Here is a 24,779-nt window from a genome sequence, read left to right on the forward strand (position 1 = left end):
GGGGATGTAAAGAATAAACAAAACAAAAGCATTTGTTGAAGATTTCTGCATTAAATTCTGAGAAATCAAATTAGTGTATTTCCCCAAATGTACAACTTTTCCTTTAAATGTAAAGGTACTGCCAGGAGGCAGAGAGGAAAACAGTCTGACTCCTGGGAAAAACACAGAAATGTAAAGATGACATTTTGAGTTCATTAATGAGCTTTAGAGGTTCAGGTATGCAATTATATTCAACCTTTGGACAGACTCCGGGCAGCTTTTTTCACATCACAGGATTAGCAGAATATCCTTGGGTGAACAAAGAAGTTGTCAAACATTTTCACGTCAAAGACAAACACACACACCTAAGGCCAAGGGACTCCTATTAAGGTCTATTTTCTCTCTTCTGGGAGAATTCCCCTTGTTCATTTACGAGTCAACTACCTGTCTGTCTGCTCCGAACACCAGGAGATAATAATCATAGCAAGACAAGTGTTGACAGTGGTCATTATAGCGCCCACATAACCTGGGACAGCTTTAAATAATCATCTAGTTAAATTACCGGAACAATGAGTTAGAGTTGTCAACATTCAACATCAGCTCCTCCTTCCCGTTTCAGAGACATCTAATTAGCCAGCGAGTTTACAGATCTTCAGTCCTGCTAGCTACAACTGAATAGTTTTGTGTCCAGACAGGAGATTTCAGCAGACAACTCCGATCACATCATCAGCCAGGCAAAATACATAATGCATAGTCTCTGCAGATACAGACACTGCAACACACTTCTAGTGGGTCGTAAGTGATGATTGAGATGGATTTTTCAAGGAAAATCCTCATAATTGTGCCTTGAAATGGATCCCTACTTTGCCGGGGAACCTGAAACCCTTTAAGTATACTGGAACGTTCTCTTACTAATAATTTAAAAACAGAATATATTTTTAAAAAGCCCCGTAGGTTGATGGTATAGGCAGCAAAATACGACCCATATTTACGTTTGAGACCGTCCTCCACTGCCCTCTAGTGGGTGTAATAACTGAGTGACAGCGAGGCGGGGAATAAAACAAAGGAGTTTCACTGAGACAGGACAGTCAGGAAGACAGGAAGAGTAAGGGTCCTAGGATTGATCCCTGTGGAACCTCTATAGTGTGCCCACTATTGAATCTTAAAAGGTACCTTTAATATCTAGATATGAGTTAATCCAACCCAGTAATGGGTGGATATGGTGGTTTTATGTTCTTTTGGGACTGTAAATAGTGAGTGAACCATCATTTGACACATATTGTGCCTCCTAAGTACAATTCAGCTCATATTAAAAGTCCATGCATGTTATTGCTGTGTTTTACCCTTTGTAAATGCAGTAAGCAAAACCTTCAAGTCAAGTTTCGGTTCTCATGTTTCTAGCTTTAGGAAAGATTCTTGTCTGAGTATTGACTTGAGTGTTCCTGAGGCTGTTTTTCAGCAAATTGTTAGTGTTTCACCTGAGCTGCCTTTGCTTAAGTAGACTTTCACATTAGGAATTTCAGTTTTAGTAAAGCAGTAAAAGTGAAATACCTGCAGAATGCCTTTGCTGCAGCAGGATGTTCTGACACTCTGGAGTATTGGGGGGTGAAAAGTTCCTCATCTCATCAGACAGTCCGGTCATGACCTGTGTGAAGACACAGTGAAAATCAATGTGGAGCTGCTGCCAAATTTGCCAAACAACATCCGAGGTTTGAGAGCAAGCAGAAGGAGCGACTTTTGGCAGCCCTTTAATAAGCTTTTATCTTAAAAAATGTGGAAGAAACACCACATGTTGGCCAAGCTGGAGCATCACACATACATGCACACACACACACACACACACACACCTCCCACACAAGCGCAGCATAAAAGCAGCAACAACAGCGGCAGCAGCACTTGTTAAACCATCAGCAGGACTGACAGAAACCATCAAACAATTTCACCAACACAAATAGAGAAGCCCTCCTCCCCCACAGTGCAAACCAACTCCCCCTCCTCCCCCGCAGCCTCTAGACATTTTTCAAAGCATCCGAATCATTTCTCAAGCGGTAACATAGGAACTCAGCCCTGCGGAGATCGTTTCCCATAAACAAAGCCATCACGCTGCACATCAGGGGTCCCAGAACCTCTCACCTTACTCCTGCAAGTCGGCCAAATGGCCAAACGGAAAGTTTTACTGTTGTTCCACAGGCTACAGTGAATATCCAACACATACTCCAGGTTAAAACAAATCACTTGAACAGCTAAAGTATAACAAGACAGCTGCATTCACAAACACAGTGCAAAACTCTCATCAAAAACAGGATTTTGGGAAATCTAATAATGTGCCAAAAAACAATTTGCAGCCATGGCACCGAAGTGACCTTTAAATCACTAGACCATTTACGAAAAAGCTGTCTGCTACTCTCCTCTAAACTGTGCACAATTGCAGCTCTTTGTCCGGCTGATGAGCACCCTCAGCAGACATCCTGCAAGACCCGAGAGTTGTTCACTAGAGCAGAGAAATCAACAGCATCCATTCTGAGAGAAAGAGATTGTTCCGCTATTGATCCACCGAAATGGTACGTGAAATTAAAACAATTTATTGGAAGAGGAGTTCTGACAACACAGCTGTAATTAACCAACCTGGAGAACTGGTCTAACTTGTCTTTTATACGTCCTCGGCTGAGATTTTTGCTTTGGGAGCTCCTCGTTTCCATATTGAGAGCTTGGCTTTTAGATTTTTGGGTATAACAATCACACATTAGCATTCCAAGTGTCTCTGGCTCAGGCTCAGCTTCTCTCTCTTGTGCTAAAATGCTGTTTTTTGTCTTTCATCTTCACACTCTGAACCATCCATCAATGGTAATATGTGTCACCAAAATACAGATGTTTTTTTGGTTGATGTTTTTTTATTTTCGTCTGGCTCTTTGGAGTCTTAAGTGGTTTGAATTTGCATCTACATCCCTATCCATCTAAGCCCAAACACCCACCTTTGACAAATGTATTTCCACTCACTTACTCTTAATTTAAACCTCAGCAGCACAATCAATAAATCTATGAAAAGAGGAGCAAGAAAACCTCTGCAGGCGGTTTTTAGGGCCTTTAAGGATTGGACACTGATGGTTATCTCAAAAATTAAACAGCCTGGGTGCAGTGGAGGAAGGGACATGTTTATTCAAGCACTGTTCCTAGTTAGTTAGGAATAGTTTGGATGTGTTAAGGTGTGTATGTGTCAGGTACAGTGCTGCCAGCAGCAGAATGAATTTACATAATCCAAAATAAATAAATAGATAACAGTTTAAGTGTACGTTAGTAAATGTTCTCTGCTTTACCTTGTTGTCAGTCAGCCCTGTTTAACTGAAGCCGTAATCTATGCCCTTGTTAACTAAAAGACTCCATTGACAAAACAACCATTTTAGCATAAATAACTGTTTCAGTTCCCCCTTGTTCACCTAAACATGGTTAAGTATAAGGTGCACTTAAACACTTAATCTAGAATATTTTCACTGTTTTCCTTTCTTTTAGAGTTTCCAATCTGTTCTGTGCATATACAGTCATGGGAAAAAAAATTTTAGACCATGTTTTGACCCTTGTTTTCTCTATTTATTTTTCATGTTAATGCCTGGTACAACTAAAGGTACATTTTCTTTGGACAAATATAAAATAGCTGATAAGAGTTTAACTGAAGAGCTGATATCTAGTCATTTTCCATGGTTTTCCTGATAATGATTTTGGTTATTATCAAGAAAACCATGGAAAATGTATAGATATCAGCTCTTAAATTAAACTCCTATCATTTTTGTTGTTATCATTTTTGTTGTTATCATTATATTTGTCCAAACAAATGTACCTTTAGTTGTACCAGTCATAAAAATGAACAAAAAAATAAAAAAACAAGGGTGGCAAGGCAAAAGCAGTAAATATTTTCTAAGTATACTTAAACTGATATTGCCGCTATGTTTAGAATATTTTCTCTGCTTTCCTTTTCTTCGACAGATCTACAGATATATGTGTCCACTGCATAAGACGCCCAATCCCCCTTGGTTGTTTTAGCTCAGCCTGTGAAGCTTTTACACCCAGCATGTCAATGATTTCAATATTTTAAACTTATTTTAAACGTTTAGTTATAAACTGCTGTAGTATCAGAAACGATTAGCCATGTGCAACATGTGATGAGTTCAGGCTTGTGATTACACGGGCACTGGCTCCCCCTTAGTACCGTCAGTACCGCTCCCTGCTGCTTTCACGCCTCCTTTAGGCTTCCATCAGACCTGCAGGTTCAATATGCACGTCGTTTATCAGCTTTTTTAGCAGCGTCAGGCCATTAAGCTCCCATCTAAATGCTAAAATGCCTCCTGTGCCTGGTTATGGTTGCAGGATTGGACGGTCGTCGATTTAAGAAAAGGGGCTTAGCGATGAGTCAAAAGTGTTGATCTGGTGATGATTAGATTCTGCCTGATATTATATTTTTGAGACCGATGCCGCTACTGAGTTTAGAAGGGAAAATTCATCAATAACTGATATGCTGGCTGATATAGAAAGTTTTTGAGCTGGAATGAAAATAAACCTTTTTTTGTGTGGATTGTGCAGCGATGTTTTAATACCACTCTGCAAATGAACCCAGAGAGCTACTTTCTCAAGCATAAAACTTTATTAAATAACATTTAACATCAATATGCAAGATATATTCCATGGTCGGCTAATTCTATATAACGATAGTTATAAAGATAACTAAGAGTGAACAGCTAAATAAACAACATTGCTGTTCAGTTTAAGTCAAGTGCTGACTAATTAAAAATGAAAATAGAATACATAATAGTAACACCATTTCTAAATCACACCAAGCAACAATTTCGGCAATATATATTGTGCAAAAATAATCAAATATCACCATTATCCCTTTGATAGGCCGATATTGACAATATCTGTCAACTGATTTATCTGTCGGGCTCTAGAGATGGTTTGTTGTTGGATTTATAGGAGAAGTTGGATGTATATATTGTGACGTATGCCTACACTACTTGGGAATAAATGCTAAAAATATAAAAGATGTAGGTTTGTCACTCATAGCAACACTTGTTCCACCATTGCTTCCAACATAGATACTGTTGTTGTTTTTTTACCTCCATGTGTGAAAAATTGCAGTTTAAAGTAATTTTGTGCAGAAGATCCTGAAGTCACCGGGTCACCCCGCCTTGCTCTCTTGCAGGCCCACGGCTTTGACTGAAGCGTACAGTGACAGTCGTGAGCTGAATGGAGAGAGGGAGAAAGAGAGGGAGGGAGTGTGTGTGAAAGAGAGATAGGAGAGAAAGAGAGCTCCTCAGTTGCCTTAGCAGCGCAGCTTCATTCCTCCACATTCCGGTGCTGGGAGCTGCGCTGCTCTTCACGGGGGCTTCCCTCACGACCGCACGTTAATTAACCTCTCACGCTCCGGTTTTTATCCCGTTATTTCCACGGTGTTCAATTTTTTAAAAATCAGAAAAGTCCCGTTTGGGGGGTTTCTCCAAGTTTTCACAACGCCCCCTCACCGGCTGTTATGAAGAAAAACGCGACGGTGGCAAGTTGATTCCAGCGCGGCTCCAGTTTGAAACAGGTGTACTAACACTGTGATACTCGTCCCTGTGGCCGGACAGGATGGCTCTGCAGGCGGTCAATCTGAGCGTGGCGGAGGTGTCCGCGGGCTGTGCGGAGCAGGGGAACCTCAGCATGGAAGTTAGCGACTATAATATCAGCTGCAAGAACGGCTCCGTCCTCCCGAGACCGGCCAGAGGAGTCAAAGGTACATTTATCTTCTTCTTGTCTTGTTCTGCACACCACGCTGCCTCTCATGAATCACCCAGTCTGAGGTGTTGAAACTGTATTTATGCTTCAGATGGTTGCATGAGGCAAAAGACAACATCTGGTATCAAACAGACCCAAACAAACAAGGCGTTACACCTTATTGTTTTTGGATGATCATGATTGGGAATGCCTGCATCCTTTCATTCTTGTTTTCATTAAAACAAGTTCATACCTGACTGATTATTTCCAACTAAATAAAAGACAACCTCTTGGTAATAAAGATGCATGTTTCTGATGGATAATGTTGTTGGCTTCCAATTACAGACTGCCACCTATGACTGATTACCTGCTTAAAAATGTAATCAGTAGAACCTAATGCAATTTCTTCACAGATATTGAATCTGCAACACAAACAAAAAGCTCTTTTCTACCTTCTAACCATCACAGAAGTCTCCAGCCTCCGCTCTCCCTGATCACTGTTTTACCAGAAAATGATTTGCAATCAGGAGTTTTGTTTAAATCAAGTTCCTCATTCTCATGTATGCAATCAATCACCAGGCAGTCCAATTTACTGCCGCTTGCTCTCTGCATCAACAATGTCACAATCAGAAGGCGCAGCAGTGCAGTGTGAGAACTGTTTTAATTCTGAGTGTTGATTTTTCTTGGGTATAATTCACGAAACGCTGACTTTCCGTTGAGGAGATTAAACCCCCACACCAGAGCAGATAAGGCCTCGGAGCTGCGTCTCCGGGACACCAGTGGAAAATAAGTGATGATTAGGTAATGAGGTCTGAACGTGGGCGAGAGTTCCCTTTTTAAAAAAAAACCTCCCCCTGCTGCTTCTGCAGTATTGAGAAAATTTCAAATCTTCCCCCACTAAATAATTCACAGCCATTCCTCCTTCTTTGCTGCATTACTTTTATTGACCTTAAACAGGAGGCAGACTGAACATCAGCAGCAGTGTGGGCTCATCTACCCGGAGAGCAATCAGACGCTGTGGGGTGTGTTCAGTGTTTGACCAAGAGAAATGTCCTGCTGACAGATTGCTGCCTCCATCTCATTCCCTCTGTGACACACACAAACACTCTTCTTTTATTTACCTTAATCCATATGGACCTATTCGTTCTCCGCTGTCTCCATTTAGGCCAAGGGAGAGCCATAGAGCCTGATTATGCAGCTGTATTGCTGCTCTCAGATGTGATACTTCAGTGCTGGTACAGGAAATTAAAGCCACACCTCCGCTTTCCACTTGTAGATTCATAGTACTACTGTACGACTGATTGAATTGTAGATTTTTATCCTTCACTTCGCGAAAATAGCTGGGCAAGAATAACAACAACAGGTTGATCAAATTGAATATGGAGTAAATATAGATATTTATGTATATGTTGGACCAGCATAAAAAAAGTGTTTTAATTAAAAAAGTCTGTTGAGAAAATTAACTTTGCGATTGTGTCCGAGCTTCTGATGCATGCCTTTAATGTTTATTTTGTCTCAGAAAAAGGGCATAATTCTCAACTTTCCCTATAAAATTGACACTATTTGAGAGTTTACTATAAATAGAAAGTTATGCGTTTTCATAGAAGCACAAGCAAGTTGACTGAAATTACTCTAATGAGTGTTATTATAGTATCAGTATGACATATTTCCTCATGTTGAACCACCGAGCATAAAAAGCAAAGATAGCTGAAGTGAAAAATGAAGCTCAGAGATTTCACTTTAAAAGTTGGTTTCTTTGTTTCTCATTTGTTCTATAAAATGTCAGAAAATTGTGAAAAGATGTCCATCAGAGTTTCCCACAGCCCGAGGTGACATCTTCAAATTGCTTGTTTTTCCAGCCAACGCTCCAAAGCCCAAAGGTTGTTACAGGAGAAGCTGGAACCAGTTATCTTTTGGCATTTTAGTTTAAAAATAACTCTAATTCGAATGCATCATAATCAAGCCAGACTACTTAAAATCCACCCAGGGACGGAGGACTACTGAGACAGATGCTTTCTCTTCTTGGCTAGTTTGAATTCTGCTCCAAAGATTAAAGACACAGACAGAGGATTAGTTATTCCGGTAACTCTCAAATTTAAAAGGCTTCAAAGAGACACAACTCTTATCTGTGACGGACCTGAGACTGATCAGATTTCACAACAATTACTGTCTACTGTAGGCGGCTCCATTACCCTACTGTGTCTCCTTTCTTCTTTATATTCTATAGATTCTATATGCTTTTACATTGTTAGGTGTCTTTTCAGGGAGGTGTGGGAGAGTTGAAGGGGAGATACTGTGTGAAGTTACAGGAATAGGTGCATGCAGGTTAACGTATCTTCTGTAGCGAGTTCATATGATGATCATCACAAGAATCATCATGTTTCTTATTTTTCCTCAGTATCAAAATAACCCAGTGGTAGTTGTCTGCACACCCATGGTTGCATTGAAAACAGGACGTGGTAATAGTTAATTCTGCAAACTTTAACCCTCCTGTTATGTCGCTGTGGATCAAATTGACCCATTTCAAAGTTTAAAAACTTCTTCTGCTTTGCTCAATAAGTGTAATCATCAAATAAAATTAAAATGGTTCATTTCACATATTTGTATTCTTATATTACATAAATACTGTTCAATGGTGAATCTGACCCTGAACAGTAGACGTGACTCGTGTTAATTTATCAACTCACTAGATAAAAGAAAAAATGTAGAAATGTAAAATAACATTTTCAAAAACTCAATGTCATGTAAAACTATATGATATAATTATAATTATATGTAGGTCTTTCCAATGTAAATAAAACATTTTTTAACGTGCATCTTTTATGAAAAACGTGCGAATTATCCTCATTGAACCTGATCTATAAGAGGTAAAGAACTATTGCTCTAAATATTGATTGAGATGGTTAGTAATGGAGTCAATCATGAAATATAAACAATATTTATTGTGATTTTTGGTTTCTGACACTTTTGGATAATTAAACATGCCCGGGTCAAATTGACCCATGAACATTATTGCTGTTCCTGAGAAATGAACATAACAGGAGGCTTAAATGGCACCAATTTGCCAATGTAAACAAAAGCACAAATGTAGAAGCAAGAGGGTCGGGGAATATATGACATATTTAAAGCACAAAATTAGTAACTGTATTTCATTACAGTTAGAGTTTAAATTGTTGCCATTCTTAACACAGTTACTGTTTTTAAAAATAGATGACATGAAGGGATTTAATATGACATAGGACAGTAATGGAGGAGACTAACAGCCACAGTAATGTGTTTTTGGCATTGAAATATAAACCCCAGACAAATGAGACGATTTTGATGTATTCCAAAGTAATCTAACAAAGTATTTTGAAAACATTACTCAATCTGAGTAATCTAATGTTACAAATGACATATCGGGCATGTATTCAGTAATCACTAGTGGAATAGGTTTTAAAAGAAACCTTCCAAGCACTGAGAAGCAAAAATAAAAGGTGATTTAAGATGTTCTTGGTGGTCTGTCTGTAGTGTTTGCTGCTACAACTGAAAAAGCAGCTGTAAAACTCGTGCAGCGCCACAAGGAAACAACCTCTGACATGCATCACATTATAGTAACCATTCAGGGCTCTGGAGAGCAGTTCAGACAGGGCCATGCTGATGTGGAACAACATCTGTAGCTGCACCTTGGCTCGGCCCGGGCACTCTGCGTTCCCCTGTGATTCAAAGTGGCACTTTGCTGAGCTCACCCTGTCCTCTTGAGCGCATGTGAGATAAGTTATCATGAAGTGGATCTCATAAGCATTAAATGAACACCGTTTCATTTTTTTCAGAGAGAAACCAAACAGTCGCCCTGGGCTCTGGGTGAGAAATAAAAAACACTGGAAGACTTGTTACTGCAGAGAAACTGTGCTAATATTGGAGGGGGGAAGGGGCTCAGGAGCTTCTAATATCTAACCAATTTCTACGACGAGGTGTCTCGTAGAGGAAATTAGCGTCTCGTTCCCTTTGGGTACGTACGCGCTGATGTAGACTGTCATAACATGATCACTGTAATCAGATTGGAAAAATTTGAAGCGACCTGGTGAGACAGAACAAACAGCACGCAGGCACTGAGTGTACAAAATACTCCCTCCTTCCTGATTATGAGCTGCTGCCTCTTGTGCACAATACACATCCTGCTGTGTTAGTATACATTTGATAAGAAAATTCAATACCTGATTATAGCTTTGATATGCATTCGTCTAATCAGTTCACGGCATGAAAACAGCACATTTATCACAGATTATGAGGGTGTGTGGATAGACAGCACATATAAAGCTCCCCTCGGCCGTGCAGGAGTTGTGTTGAGCTGTAATGTCGTCTGTCTGCGCTGTCTCGGCTTTATTAACTTGTGATAGTGGAGGACTGGAGGGAGACGGAGCTGGAGTTTTATCTGCTATCAGTCAGACTCTGCATGCATATGATGGAGGACTAATTTCACTGTTGGTTAATCCGTAGTCACATGACGAGGGATTAACAAAGTGACAATACAACCCTACTTTAACAGGCTGTCCACCCGTGTGCAGCCACACATGATGAGCAGGTTTAATGATCCCAACATATATGAGGTTTTAATATCTCCTTTTTTCTCTGTGGAGTCTGAGGTCTCCATAAAAAGTCCAATTGGTAATTGCACTGCACGCTGTGGCCTTTGGAAACACCATTGCCCCACAGACAGCTTTGTTTACACAGTGATTTATGGGAATCAGGTAGCAAACACCTAGGCCGAATGTTTAATTCGATAAGGAAATCCCTCAAGATGCATCTCCACTAATAGCTACAAGATGCAATAAGTCCATATAGGAGATGAGGAAACTCCTATTTAATTAATTGCAACAGGTTAGGGTCAGAATAGTTAATTTCATTTCCTTTAATGGGGTATCTCAGTGACATCTACAGTAATTAAAAACATACTGCTCCATTCATGATATTATCTATTATGATAACATACATGTCTATTTGCCATTGAGGAGCTACAGTACAGCCAGACCTTTTACTAATGGTTGGAAAAAATAATTATACCACACGGTACTTCACTACAAGTAGAAGTCAGTCATTCAAAACCTACTAATGCTTCTGTTTTGTTAGTAAAGTAATAGAAGACAAGGATCAGCATCAAAATGTTCTTAAAGTATCAAAAGTAAAGGTACTCCTTATGCAAAATAACCCCACTCAAAGTGTTTTATATTGGAGTATTATTAATTCATCTTTGTAAGCAGCATTTATATGTTGTCAGGTAGGGCTAAATTTAACTGCTTCATTAACTAATTTAGAAGAATGCACAATTATTTTAAATTAAACATGTTTTTTTAGTCACATCTTGTGCTGAAACTAAAGATGTCAGACAAATAGGGGAGTAAAAAATACAATATTTGCCTTTAAATAAAGTTACATTAAATAAAAAAATACTCAAGTAAATTAAAAGAACTTCAATTTTGTACTTCAGCAAGGCCTCAGACAAACTGCTCAGAGATTCTTGATGCAAAATAAACGTGTTGTGCAGCCGTTACTGGTGGACACTGAGGCATCAACATAGTAATTAGTATGCACACTCATTGGGAACATGGACTCCATGATTTACAGGCTAACATTGGCAGGCGTGTGACTGTCATTGTGCTTGCGGACCCAGCTCAGTGGACAGAGATTCAGTGAGTGTGTCACCCTCAGGAGAGGCTGCAGTGCAGTAATTCTGCTAAATGCTTTACTTTAAATAGACATGAGTTCACACCTTTTGTACATGTGCTATCTGTCATCCTCAAGTCTCCTTTCTTTAAACGCTTTCAAGTTAACATATTCATCTTAGTATTTTACATGTTAATGAGGCAGCGATTGGATGAATTAACTGTGTATGTCTGGCGAGGCCTCATGGGTAATTGAATATGTGCTGAGGTTGTTCATACGCTGCAAACAAGCTTTCTCCAACATTCAAAAATTTCAAGGTAATTAGGGATCAATATTGTCCTCTCGTGGGACGGCATGGTGGAAGGCCTAATTGAGTTTAATTGTGCTGACTGTAACAGTAACTCGCATCATTACGGTGATAAAACGCGACCCAGAGATGGAGCACTATACTAAATTGCGGTCATAGGATTTGTTTGCCGCCACTTTTTTAAAGACCCAGTGATGCATGTGTGGAGCTACAAACAAGGCCTACAGGTCAAATACGCTGGAGTCAGAGTCATTTATCTCAAAATATATTAAAAACAAACTGGAATTTTGCAATAAAGCCCACAGATCCACACACCTGACTAATCAGTGTTGGTATGCAGAGCTTGTGCTCTGTGATTTAAAGGGTCAAAAGCTCTCCCCATCTTCTGATTGGATCTTTTAGGGTACAGGACATGTTGTCCGCCCTCTGCACTTACTATTACAATCTAGAAAGAGGCAGCATCTGATTAGCCGTGACAACCAGTGAAAGAATGACTGCGATTAAAGCCAGAACCATTAAGTGCTCTGTGATGCAAGATAGTGATTTATTGGCAGTGTGGACACTAATCTGGCTTTCGAAAGCAAACTTCCACTCTGAGGAAACATTCATACCGAGCATGTTTGTATTCAAATTTGGAGTGTTTACTAGTTCGAATGAAATGACTCCAAAACACAGCCATTAATGGTTATAAGGAAACAGATGTTTATATGTAATAACCTCCAGGCCAGAAAAAAAAGCCTATATTACAAAACACAGTTGATTTCAGTATTTTTTTTTCATGTGCTGGGAAGTGTTGAACACCATAGAAGGTAAATTACAGCACATACAAGCAGTGGTGGAAGAAGTAATCAGATCCCTTACTGCAGTAAAAGTACTAATACCACACTGTGAAATTACTCCACTACAAGTTAAAGCCCTGCATTCAAAACTTCATAAAGTAAAAGTACAAAAGTATCAGCATCAAAATGTACTTAAAGTATTAAAAGTAAAAGTGTTCATTATGCAGAATGGACCCACTCAGATTGTTTTATATATTCTAAATATATGATAAGATTATTTGTATAGATGCATTCATTTAGGCAGTGTTTAATTTTGTAAAGCCAGGGGTCATTTAATTACTTAATATGTTGTTATAATATTTAATAATAAAATGTCTAATCACTTTAAATTAATCATACATTTCATGTTTAATCTCGACCTGAAAAGTAACTAAATCTGGCAGCTAAATGTAGTGGAGTAAAAAGTACAATATTTGCCTAAAAATGTAATGGAGTTGAAGTAAAAAGTTACATAAATGGAAATAGTCAAGTAAAGTACAACTTCATCAAAATTGTACTTAAGTACAGTACTCGAGTAAATGTACTTAGTTACTTTCCACCACTGTATACAAGTTCTTCTTGGCTTAAGTTACAAGGTTGATTTGTTTTATTCACCTTCCAGCCAGGATCATCACATCAGGGAGTGTAAAAGTTACTTTACTGTGAGTTTTTAAGGATTATCTTATCTTCCCTTCTACCATTTCTCTGCTGTCTCTGAGAGTCCTCGATAAAAGACTAAAAATGTTTCATGAGGCTGCAGAAAAGTCAACCAGTGATAGATTTGTTTGTCTCTTGGCTTGAGGGCACTTCCCCTTTCCCTAGTTCAGAAAAAACATGTTTTCCATCTGACTTTTCAAGAGTCTCTCTTTCTCTAATAAGAATGAAAATGTCATTTAAGGATGTTTTCCCTCAACAGAACAGTATACTGGAAAATCTGATCATATAAGATTGATTTCTTTAATATTACAGCTGTCAGAGAGAATTCATTCAGTGATGATGGATTTGTGCACATCAGCGTTATAGCAGGTTACATGTATGATTAAAAGTTACCCTCTGGTGTTTTCTTGGAAACAAACTACCTGACTAAGGGCTGTTACACTTCTACAAAAAACGGCATGGGTCAGGAAGGCGTTATCACCATATGAGAGCATGCAGAGCTGCGTGAGTGGGACACACACTGACAACAGAGAAGCTACAATTTAAAACGCATACAGGGAATTCATTGTGTTGTCATGACGCCATTACTCCTCTATATGTTCACATAAATACTTGTTTACTGCTATAGTTTCTCACCGTCTCCCACTCACTGAGAAGGAATAGGTGCGAGCATGGATGTAGAAAGCAGTAAAAAAAAAAAGAAAAAGGATGCGTCACTAGCATGCCAGATGACAACATATGGTGTAGTTGTATTGTTGTACAGGTAGAAACAACAGGTTGTTATAACGAAAGGCAGAAACTGTCTGAAAATCTGGAAAAATGTAGGAGATTTGTAGCCGGGAGAGGGCATTTAAAAACGTGAGTCGGACATTATGCTCATGCACAACACAAATAAAACACTGCTTTGTAGCACCACTAATGCTAAAAGGAAAAAAATAATACAGTAAGGCATGCGTGTGGAGAAAATGTTAACTCCAGCTTACAAGCAGTTTATAGAAATACTGGATATTTGTGTTTGTGTGAATTAGAGACAAATTTATCAATGGTAAATTAATACTGTTTGTGATTAAAATGGGGGAAATAATTCATGGAAAGCTCAATCAGGACCCTGGAATACAAGTTTGAAAAAAAGAGAAATGGGAATTAGTTGCTGACTCCCACAAGTTCAGGACTCATTTCCTGACTCATGTCTCCTGCTTCACAGGTTCCCTTCCAAAGGGCTTTCTGCTCACTTGTAATTAGGAGTAACATCAGATCTGGACAGAGCTGACAGTCATCTCCAACATTTCACTGTGGAATAATGCCTCATGGCGGGGTTGTGATTAAAAGGACAGTTCATAATCCTGGCATTTCTGTCCTACAAGATTACCGCTGCTCATTATTAATGATTGTTTCATTATCAGGAAGAGATCTGTCTCCAATCAGTCAATCCATTATAATATTCCTCTTACTCCACACCCGCGATAAATGCCTTTCAAATGACTCTCTGTCCCTATGAAGTCATGCTAATCCTCTCCTAAAGATAAGACAAGTGATGAGACTTTAATGATCCTTGCGGGGCAACATAATTACAGTTTGCACTGCAGCAGCTATAAGGATGCACAGTACAAACAGAGAGAACGGAGGTTAAATAAACAGAGACGACTCCAACATAAGCCGCGGTGCTCTCAGCTCTGGGTCATGGCTAAAATGTTCCATGTCAACAACTCCTGCTGCGTGTGAGCATCTCAGACGCCATCTTTTTTATCTGTGATGTATTTATAGGTGCTTTTGGATTTGAGCACAGCTGTCACGCTTCAGGGAGTCAAAGGCACCGAAGTGAATTGTCCTGCAGTCGTTAGGCTCGGGGGAGCCAACGTACCGCTGGTGCTCAATGAATAGATAATTCTATTTCTACTCAGCTGGATCACTCGCAGTCTAACACAATAGAAGCTGCTATAAGCCAGTGGGTATTCCTTTCATAGTGTTTGTGTAGGAAGTCTCTAAAGTGCTGATTATGTATTTCTGACATAATGCTGTTGTGTGAATCAAAACTCTTGTCAAACTTGTCACCCACGCTTCAAGTGACTGGAACAAAGTGGATGTTGCTTATTTTGACCGTGATGTCAATCTCCAGGTGATGAAACCGCTCTCAAAGCCATCAGAGGATTTGTTTTTTATCAAAAGAATAATTCATAGTTGTAGCTGAGAGGGACTGGGTCGCTCAGATTGCAGAGGTGATTAAAATGCATACTGCGGTGTCCTGGGTTCAAATCCCTCAGGTACTTTTATCACTGCCATCGAGTTCCTCTGCAGATTGCTCAATAAATGCAAAGCTAGAACCTCATATTGGCTACAGATGCCTAGATTTCATTCAAAATATTTATATTTATTTCAAACTGACTAAAATAGTTCATAATGTTTGGTGCAGCACAGAGGGAAGAACCCCTCAAAGGTATTTAAAACAGCAAATATTTTATTTATAAGGACAATGTACATGAATCAACATTTCAGTGAAGCAGTCATTGATAGCCAGCTGGCAAATTTTCAACTGCAGTGGCTAAGCAACAGAGCACATATGAGCAAACTGTTTATAATCAAATGTAGCCATACAAAGCAGCATTAAACAAAAGATAAAGAACAACATGAATAACTAATTGTATTAATCTCAAGGTTGCTTTGCCCCAATATAGGGGTGCAGGAGTTCAACATAAGGATCTTGAGGATGAGGATAATCCCTTTATTGCAATTAAATTACTGCAAAATCTGTTTTAAAATCTGTGGAAGGCATTCAAATTCACCCCAGAATGATAATATCAATCCAGACATGATGATGACTTCCACAACAGCTATAAATCACTAGCAGTGGTTATTTTGGCCACAATCAAGGAGAGAAAGTGATCTACTTTTAATACCTTTAATGGCGGCGTTAACTGGCACATCTTGCTTGAGTAAAATAAATAAGCGCAAATGTCCCCTTATGGGAAAACTGACAAAGTGCAAGATGTTCTTCAATGCACATGCACTGAGAAGGCCACAATCAGGCCTGATTTTAGCCAAGCTGAATGCCAAAAATGCCTTTGCTATGTAACTGAAACAGTTATTGATCACTCGCCAGCAACACCTGCAAGAGTGAGCAGTGAATGACAATACAAAACAATCAATAAAACAGGTATTTAAAACATTGTGCATCACCACAACCATGAGCCATCTTCAAGCGTTCAGTCATAAATGTGCACAAAAAGTTTTATGCTGTTCCAGCAGTATGACAGATTAGCTGCAACAGACACACATGCACGTATACAAGCAACCAATGCACGACCCCTCCAGGGTAATGCCGGACGGAGATATTAAAAAACTGTCGTTTTAATGTACTGTATTAGTACGATGTTGTGGTTCTGAACATGCAGTTCTGTTTCCTCATGAGGAGTGTGTGTGCCTTCAAGGTGATGTGTGGCGCTCTGTCTGCAGGCTCTGCAGCAGACCTTTAGACTTCTCCCATGTCGCTGTCTTTAATCAGAGGCTCAGTCAGCGCAGCACATGGCCGGCCCCGACCTTGTCCTGTTAGATCCGCTCATTCTAACACAGACTCGCTGTGACAGGCCGGTGTGAGTGAAGGGAGCATCCCAAAAACCCTCTGGCAGGGCCGTCCTGCTCTCAATGATGCTCAGCTGTATGGCAGCGCTGGAGCAAGGAACCCATGTGAAACACACTTATTTTATTTCATTCTTAGCCTTACTTGTTGGATCATATTCTTGCTCAGGAGTTGTTGATTTCATATAGAAATAATTTAAAGTTTTATTTAAGTTACGCAAATCAAGGAAAACATGTTTACAATGCAAACATTGTTTAATTTCAATCTTGTTTTTCCAGTTAGAGTTAGCACCTGACACAGTCTGTTCGGGGTTTCTTTGTCTTCATATTTTTCTTTCGGTGTTATTATTTTAATTATAATTTGGCTTACAGAGCGAGCAAAAGAAATATTGTCACTAACACAATGAAAAATGTTGATTATGTCTCGTAATAGACTTTATTTCCCAGGTGAACAGGCTGTCGTCTTCATGTATTGATGCTATTTTGTCCCTTTCTGTTTTATTATTTCACGTGCCATTTAATATGTTTGTTGCTTGAATGACTACAAGCAAAAGCACTTACAGTTGCATATGGATAAGGAAAGTGTTGTTCTTTTTCCCTTTATGAAGTTTAGTGTTGTTAATCTAGTGGGAGTGTTGTCAACCGGCAGTTAATTTAATCTATTAGTCTTCCTTTTCTGCCTCTTTTTATTTGTTCTTCTACTTCTCCTTTGTTTATTACCGTTCTCGGTTACATTAATAATTTTGTTGTCTCTCATGACTACAAGAAAAACTGGCACACTAAGTGGTTTGGATGAAACAAGTAAATATTTTCTATTTCAGCAGACTGACAACATTCATTCATTATTTTGTATCTGTGTACTTGATAATTCACTTGCACAAATGTGCTTCCTTCCTTCAATTGATCAGCTATTTGTAACAGAAACAGATGTTATAAACGATGTCCTCTCCCTTCCTCTGTCAGAGATGGACTCGTTCCGCATCCTGCTCTACTCTCTCATCTTCCTGCTCAGCGTCTTCGGCAACCTGCTGATCATCGTGGTCCTGATGCTGAACAAGCGCATGCGGACCGTCACCAACTCCTTCCTGCTGTCGCTGGCGGTCAGCGACCTCATGATGGCCATCTTCTGCATGCCTTTCACCCTCATCCCCAACATCCTGGAGGACTTCATCTTCGGAGCCGCCATGTGCAAGACCGTCTCATACTTTATGGGTGAGAATGAGTTCTTCCAATTTAAACCTGGTTTGATATGCTGCCAAGAGCTACATGAGCAGATGAAGTGAAAAATGGGCCCAATTATATACTTTGGTGACTCTGGGGGGAAAGAATTGGTCATAATTTGTACTCATGTTCATTTCTCCCATTGATGTTAATAGACTCAGGATTGTTGCAAGGGCATGGCCACTTGAAGTGACATGTGAGTGGCCTTACAGGTATCTACAGTCATTATTAGACCACCCGTGTTTTCTCCTTGCTTACTTGTTCATTTAATGCCTGGTACAACTAAAGGTACATTTGTTTGGACGAAAATAATGATAACAACAAATATAGCTGATAAGAGTTTAATTTAAGAGCTGATATCTAGACATTTTCCATGGTTTTCTTGATACTGATGTTGGTTATTATCAAGAAAACCATAGAAAATGTCTAGATATCAGCTATTAATTAATATTATACCAGGAATTAAAATTAACAAGAAATTGAAGAGAACAATAGTCTAATAACTTTTTTCATGACTGTAGTTGGATTCCTCCCGCTCCACCTTTTTTGGATTAGATGAGAGTGAGCTTTGAGCTTCATTTTCATTTTCATCAAAGAGACTCCATCCATGTCTATGCAGGTGCCTAATTTTCTACATTATTGGTTAATACATTTTTGATTGGCAAATTACCTGATAATTTTTGAAATAAAAGCCCTGCAACAAGACATAACGTTGATTAATGAGTTTTAGAGGAGGTGGCCAGTGGATTTTTTTTTTACCTTTGGGCTGAGCGAGAATAGAGGTTATTTATTAGCCATTTATATTTAAATGAAATGGTAATATGAGTCACATGAAAATGGCCCATTTATTTCCAAATTGTTCACAATGAGCCAGAGTCACGCTCAAATAGAGATGTCAGGAACAAGGGAGAGATCCAATGAATCTGATCATTTTATATAAGAACTAGCAGGTCATTCAGTGGCTGGGTTAACAGGCGTTTTTCTTATAATAGAAAAGAAATATAACCCTTTTTGTGACTGGCAGCAGGTGTGATCCAGCTTTTGAATCCTGACTGGAAATTGCTCGATATCTAACAAGAGCTTTCAGAGAGTCTTTTCTCTGGGCTTCATTGTGCTTGTCAGAGGGTAACCATCATACTCAAACTGCTCGAACAGTCACACGTCTTCAGGATTGTGACTTAGCGATGAGCTGGCTCCCATCAGGCCAGAGTCAAGGTACCACGTGAGCACTGAGTCACACCAAAGCACAAGACACAGAAATGAAACTAAGATCCGGTGCAATACTTTGTGTCTTTGCTTGGCTTTGAGCTTTGAATGGTTGAGAAGAGCTATTGAATGGTGAGGTCCACAATCCTATTACTGTCTCAGAAATGCGATGCACCATCTGTGAGAACAGGCTTGCTGAATCTCCTTTTCAATTACTGAGTTCTCTGAGCTGTGATAAGGACGAGGAAGGCTGGATGGGCAGTTGCCTTGGTCTTTAAATACAAACCTTTTGTTATATTGCTTTGTCGTTTATGTCAAGGTGTGGTCCTCAGAGTAGTTAATAGTAACTGTGAGCTGAGGAATCATCAAACATAAAGGCATTTAATTATCTTACTTTTATTAATTAATTAATGTCTGAAAGATGATCATAAAGCTGAATTAGGGGGAAGATCAGCAGCAGCACTACAGTGATGCTAGATGAGGGTTTAGCCCCACCAGGATTTAAGGCCTAGTTATGCATAATGTGCAGAATATGTGGTTTGAGAAGCTTGGTGATGCAGGAACTACTCACAAGTCATGTAGCTAGTGAGATAACTGCTAACAGCCTGTCAGTCATTGTAACCCTTAGGGCTGACCTTGATGCTTCCAAGCTTCCACCATTGCCATGGAAAAAAATCACTATTGGATTGCTGCAAGTGAAAAAAAAAGGGTATTCAGTAAAGATCAAACATGGAGTTCCTCCTGCCCATAGATGACAATGGAAAAGCACTGAAGGAAAGAAGGGACTGGCACAGCAAGGAAGAAAATGGGGGACTTTAAAAGACAGGTTGAAACCTGATCCTGGTCTTCTTTTGCAGTGGAAAAGACCGGGGTATGTTCTGGCCACTTCATACCACACCAGGAGTTTCAGAGCATTTGATTCAGCCAGTTTCATTGATATTTCTGCCTAAACCGTAAGTAGAAAGGTAGGCTACATAGGCCACAATATGCTGAGGTGACTGCTTGAAAGAGGAGCAGCTTCACTGGTGAAATCAATCCGGCTAATTACTTAAAAAAAAGCCCTAAAAATGGTATTTGAGACAACCCCAGTAGTTCGCAGAGCTTCTACAGTATGTTAAGTGAACTGGGCTGCTTCCTTCCCTCTGGCATTTTGTTGTTAGATTCAGTTGAGAGTTACTGAAGGGGGAAACTTCTCAGAGCTAGTGAACTTGATAGCTGTCAGTTAGATCAAGAGAGACACGATGTTAGCCGGCCGGCAGTCAGAGAGAGAACTCAGACGGACAGCCTTGAAATGTGCCCCCTGCAAGATCCCACAAGTTGTACAGGAGTTTCATTTGAGCTGGAATTTCAAATAGAAAAGCCTCACTAATGATACAACTTTTTGTAGACATTTTCTTTGGTCCCTCTGTGTGTTGCTTGTTTCTCCCTGTAATTTAGCCTATTGTTCAGTCAGCGTTTTGAAAGACTTTTCCAAAGTTTACTATTTCTTCTTCTGTCTGCACTCAGGTCCTCTCTACCCGGGCTATCAGAGTGCTGAAAATCATAATGATAACAGGACTACTTCTGTTCTGTAAACTGCTGAGCAACCTCCTTATTATCAGTGTACCTGGGGAAACCATCCATCTTCTAAATGCTCTCGGTCCCTAGTTCGTGGTAGTAAAGTTTCATGAGGATTTTAATTATCTGAGAAGTCATAACAGGTCATTTTATACAGTGAGGTCAAGTTTAAAAACGACAATAGCCTCAAGAGCCTCAGCTTTCCAGTTATATCCAATTTATGTAATTCCTATTCAGAGACCCCAGTATGCAGAAATATTCAAATTCAAATAAAAGACTTGTAACACATAGGAGAAACTGCATAGTTTTGGTCCCACACTGCAAGGGATCCACAAAATGTGTGTTCATGTTTGGAAAGAGACAGATAGAACCCATTTTCATTCAGATATCTTGAGGTCAAGAGACCCCTTTTAACAATGGCCATGTCAGTCTTTTAGTCTTCTAGTTTCAAATGATATCTTTTATAGTCTCTTCACTGTAGCTGTAAACTAAAACTGAGTCCACTACACCCTCGGAAAGCAAAAAGCCAGTGTAACACTCCAAAGTGTTAGAAACCAGTGACTGTAAGTGTGTAGTACTTTTCAATCAGCAGTGTTTGTAGCCAAGTGCTTACAGCACAGCAACAATTGCGACCATTGGGACCTTTATTGAACCTCATGCCCTCTCTCTCTCTTCGCCATTTTTACACTGTCCTCTGTTGTAGAAAGGCAAAAACAGACATTTAAATAAAGAGACTATAGCATCTCCAATAAGATATTAAGCTGCCAACGAGCTCCAGCAAAACATGTCTTCTACTGCCTATGAAATAAACATAAATAAATAAACATTGTGCTTCTTGATGTGCATATAGTATCATATGAAGGATCATCTCGGAACGTCATCATGTGCAAATCATGTAAAAACCTATATCAATCCCTCTACTTGTAGCCTCCCATGAGCAAGGCTTTCTATCAACCAAACTAATCAATACAAGTGATCATTGTGACCGTCCTCACCTATTGATTGTGTGGCAACCCTGCTCGGCAAACTCATCTACCCTTTGCAAACTCATCTGTTAGCACATGCCCATTAGACATATAATACACCATCCATCCTTCGACTCTCCCGCTCCGCTCTGCATCCATCTATCTGTCTCCCCTCGCTCCATAATCATGTGAATCATGGGCCCTGTGCTGTTTCGTTGGCAGTTATGAGATCGATGTTGCAATATTCTGGGTGTGTGTGTTTGTCTATGTGTGCTGTCTTCAATCACATTTATATATCCATGTTATTTTTTGTTGTTGTTGCTGGACATATGATGAAATTACTAAACTACTTACCAGCTCAGTGTGTCAGCACTCCCCGAGGTGCAGTTTAAATTATGTATTCGAGTTTGGGTTTTCGTGGCTTCCAGCGAATTTTTACAGAACTGGCTGCAAGCAGATCTGGCACCTTAACACATTAATTCCATTTGTAAAGTTTTAGTGCCTTTAGGATTGTTTAGGGCAACTTTTAAGTGGGAGAATTAGGTGTGAGCTAAGAATTACCAGGCGCAGTTTCAGCTGAGGAATGCAAATCTTTCCCCGCAGGTTGAGGTGTGCTGAAAGACCCCCGACTCCAGACTTCACAGTTTTGTTTAAAAGCTGTTATCAAGCAGCCTACTGTGAGTGTTCGCCAGGCTCGCGTTTAATGAACAAGAAAAAGGATTAGAGCTTCTTCATCCTGAGAAGAGAAGAAACAGCACAGGGGCAGAAATGTGAGCATTTAGTAATTAACTCAACTGCACCTTGTCCAGAATCAAAGCACAATCTCCTCTGCTAACACATTAGCCTATCAATACTGCCTAGTGTCAGGGGGTGAAGCTTTGATCTGCACAGCTGTCTGAAAACTCTACTAGAACGCAGCAATAACTGAGACACTGGAGACAGGCATCTAATGGGAAAGTGTCCGCTCTGTTTAATATAGGCATAGAAACCATGGCAGCAGCAAGTATACTGAGGAGCTGACTCTATTTTATTTCTCTGCATTTGAATATCATGTAAAATGAAAGGGATGTTATGAGTTTCACTGGTCTCCTTAATTCACTGGTGCATAGTGCACATACAGTATTAATATGAGGGAGACAGTGATTTGTATACAGTTTCTGCAGTCTATAGATGTTCCATTACTCTTCTTTACAAGCCAAACAATTTGCTCTATCAGTACTGCTGATCTGGGATCAGTGTTTGCTTCCCCTGCCACCAATAAAACAGATGGTCAAGTGCACCAGGATTGAATTGTTGAAGGGGTTGATGAATTTGGGCCTTGTGCTCCTGGACAAGAATCAAATCTCTCAGATAAGAAAGCACAGTAGTCTTTGAGCTGTCTGTGTACCTGCAATTGTGCCATCAATTCCAAACACTGGAGTATCAGCACTATTCATCACCTGGAAGTGCACTTCCTTTCAGTATGAATTTGCACAACCTCCCAGCTATCAGTCTTTATAAGTGCAGGGTTTTAAAGGATCAGTCATCTGAAGTCCTGTGGCTCTATTTCACAAAGGCTTCACTGTGTCACGGAGCTCCTGGGCTTAGCTGCACATCCTCATGCATCCATTCTCTGAAAAATATGTTCTGCCAAAAATAATGAGGTTGTATTACCTTGTGGTGTATGGGCCTCATAAGAAGGCAATATAGCGCGAGTTTAATGTTGATCGTTGGTGAAATTTACTGTTAAGCATTAAATAGTGAACTTTATGTTACTGTGCATTGGGGATGGGCATGTCAAGTATTTAAAGGATGCATATTGTGTTATAAATCTGCATAGTTACTGTCCTCTACTGGTTGAAATCTGGCTATTGCAATTAAATTATGCTGTTGGCTGATTTGGAGGAAGGTGACGGATATGGAGCCAGCTTTTGTCACAATTTAAAAAATTTTAAAGACAAATTAAAGTGAAAAAACTGTGGTAAAATCGTCCCATCCCTACTTTGGACTGAGTCAGGCTAGCTGCTTCTCCCTGCTTTCAGTCTTTAAGCTAAACTAAGCTACAGGTTTTGTTGCTTTAGGGCAACTCCACACGTAAACACGTCCAATGACAACATAAAAACACAATCTGCGCGCTGTTAACAGCATGCCAAACCAACACCTCCACTGAGCATTCTGACACCTCTGTTCCTCAATATAGTGGAAGAGTTACTGTATATTTATGTGTAAATATGGGAAAAAATGACAGAAAGCAAGGTTATAACCAGCAGTATTCTGGCCACATCTGCCACTGGAGATAACAGTGCATACTCTAAAGTTGCAAGCCAAAAGTCTCCCTGTTTATACATCTGAAAATTTAGTTCCTGAGCATCTTCACCCTGGGAGGAGATTTACAAAAAGTCAATTTTCAGTGTCTGAAAACAAAGTTTCTGTATGGAAGAAAGGCCAAAACCCATAGAAAATGTTACCTTTCTAAAAACAAAAAGTACTTGTTTAAGTGTGGACTTTTATATACTGGAGAGACATAAAAGTAATATTGATCTTGGTCCAACGCTCTGCAGTAAAGGATTTAAACAGAAAAAAAAAATCCTTTAAAACGTCTTACTACGCAAAAGCTTTGAATACTGTTTCTTTCATATTATCTGCATATTCTGTCGTTGTTTTTTCCACTCTCTTTGGTTCCTGTTGTCTCTTAATCCTGCAGTTTGTCCGTTTTCTTTGCAAAGCACTTTACAAAAGTGCTACATTAATCATTGTTCTTCTTCTTCATCTTCTAGTCATTATTTTTATTGTTTCGTTTGAGAAAAAGACGAAAAATCCTACCTCTCTGTGTTCCACATTTCAACAATCAGTGTCAGACGGTGCTGCGGCTGTGCATGACCGCCTTCAAGCGTCAACAAAAGAAAACCCCCCGTGTGTGATTTGGTCTTTCTGTGTCTGTGCTTAGCACTTGAAAGAGATGTGTGGGTGTGAGAGACTAACTGTGCGAGACTCTTGCGGTGCCGGTACACTGTTCAGATCTGTATGTGTTGACTGTGCCACCCACCTCCTTCTGCTAAGCCGGAGCTGAAGGTGGCTATTTCAGTTGACCGGTAGTTTACAGTGGTGGACAGTCAATCAGGATTGTGTCAT

General features: G+C 39.7%; 1 protein-coding gene across 1 annotated transcript in view; it reads left to right on the plus strand.

Moving 5' to 3' along the window:
- Positions 1-5,352: 5,352 nt before the first annotated feature.
- Positions 5,353-24,779, plus strand: part of cckbra (cholecystokinin B receptor a) — a 35,041-nt gene continuing 15,614 nt past the window's right edge. The window contains exons 1-2 of the mRNA XM_059327918.1: positions 5,353-5,740; positions 17,683-17,931. Coding sequence (XP_059183901.1) covers positions 5,596-5,740; positions 17,683-17,931 — 394 coding nt within the window. The 5' untranslated portion in view covers positions 5,353-5,595. The remainder of the gene's footprint in view (positions 5,741-17,682; positions 17,932-24,779) is intronic.

This window comes from Centropristis striata, chromosome 24 (assembly GCF_030273125.1).
Source record: "Centropristis striata isolate RG_2023a ecotype Rhode Island chromosome 24, C.striata_1.0, whole genome shotgun sequence".
NCBI classification, from domain to species: domain Eukaryota; kingdom Metazoa; phylum Chordata; class Actinopteri; order Perciformes; family Serranidae; genus Centropristis; species Centropristis striata.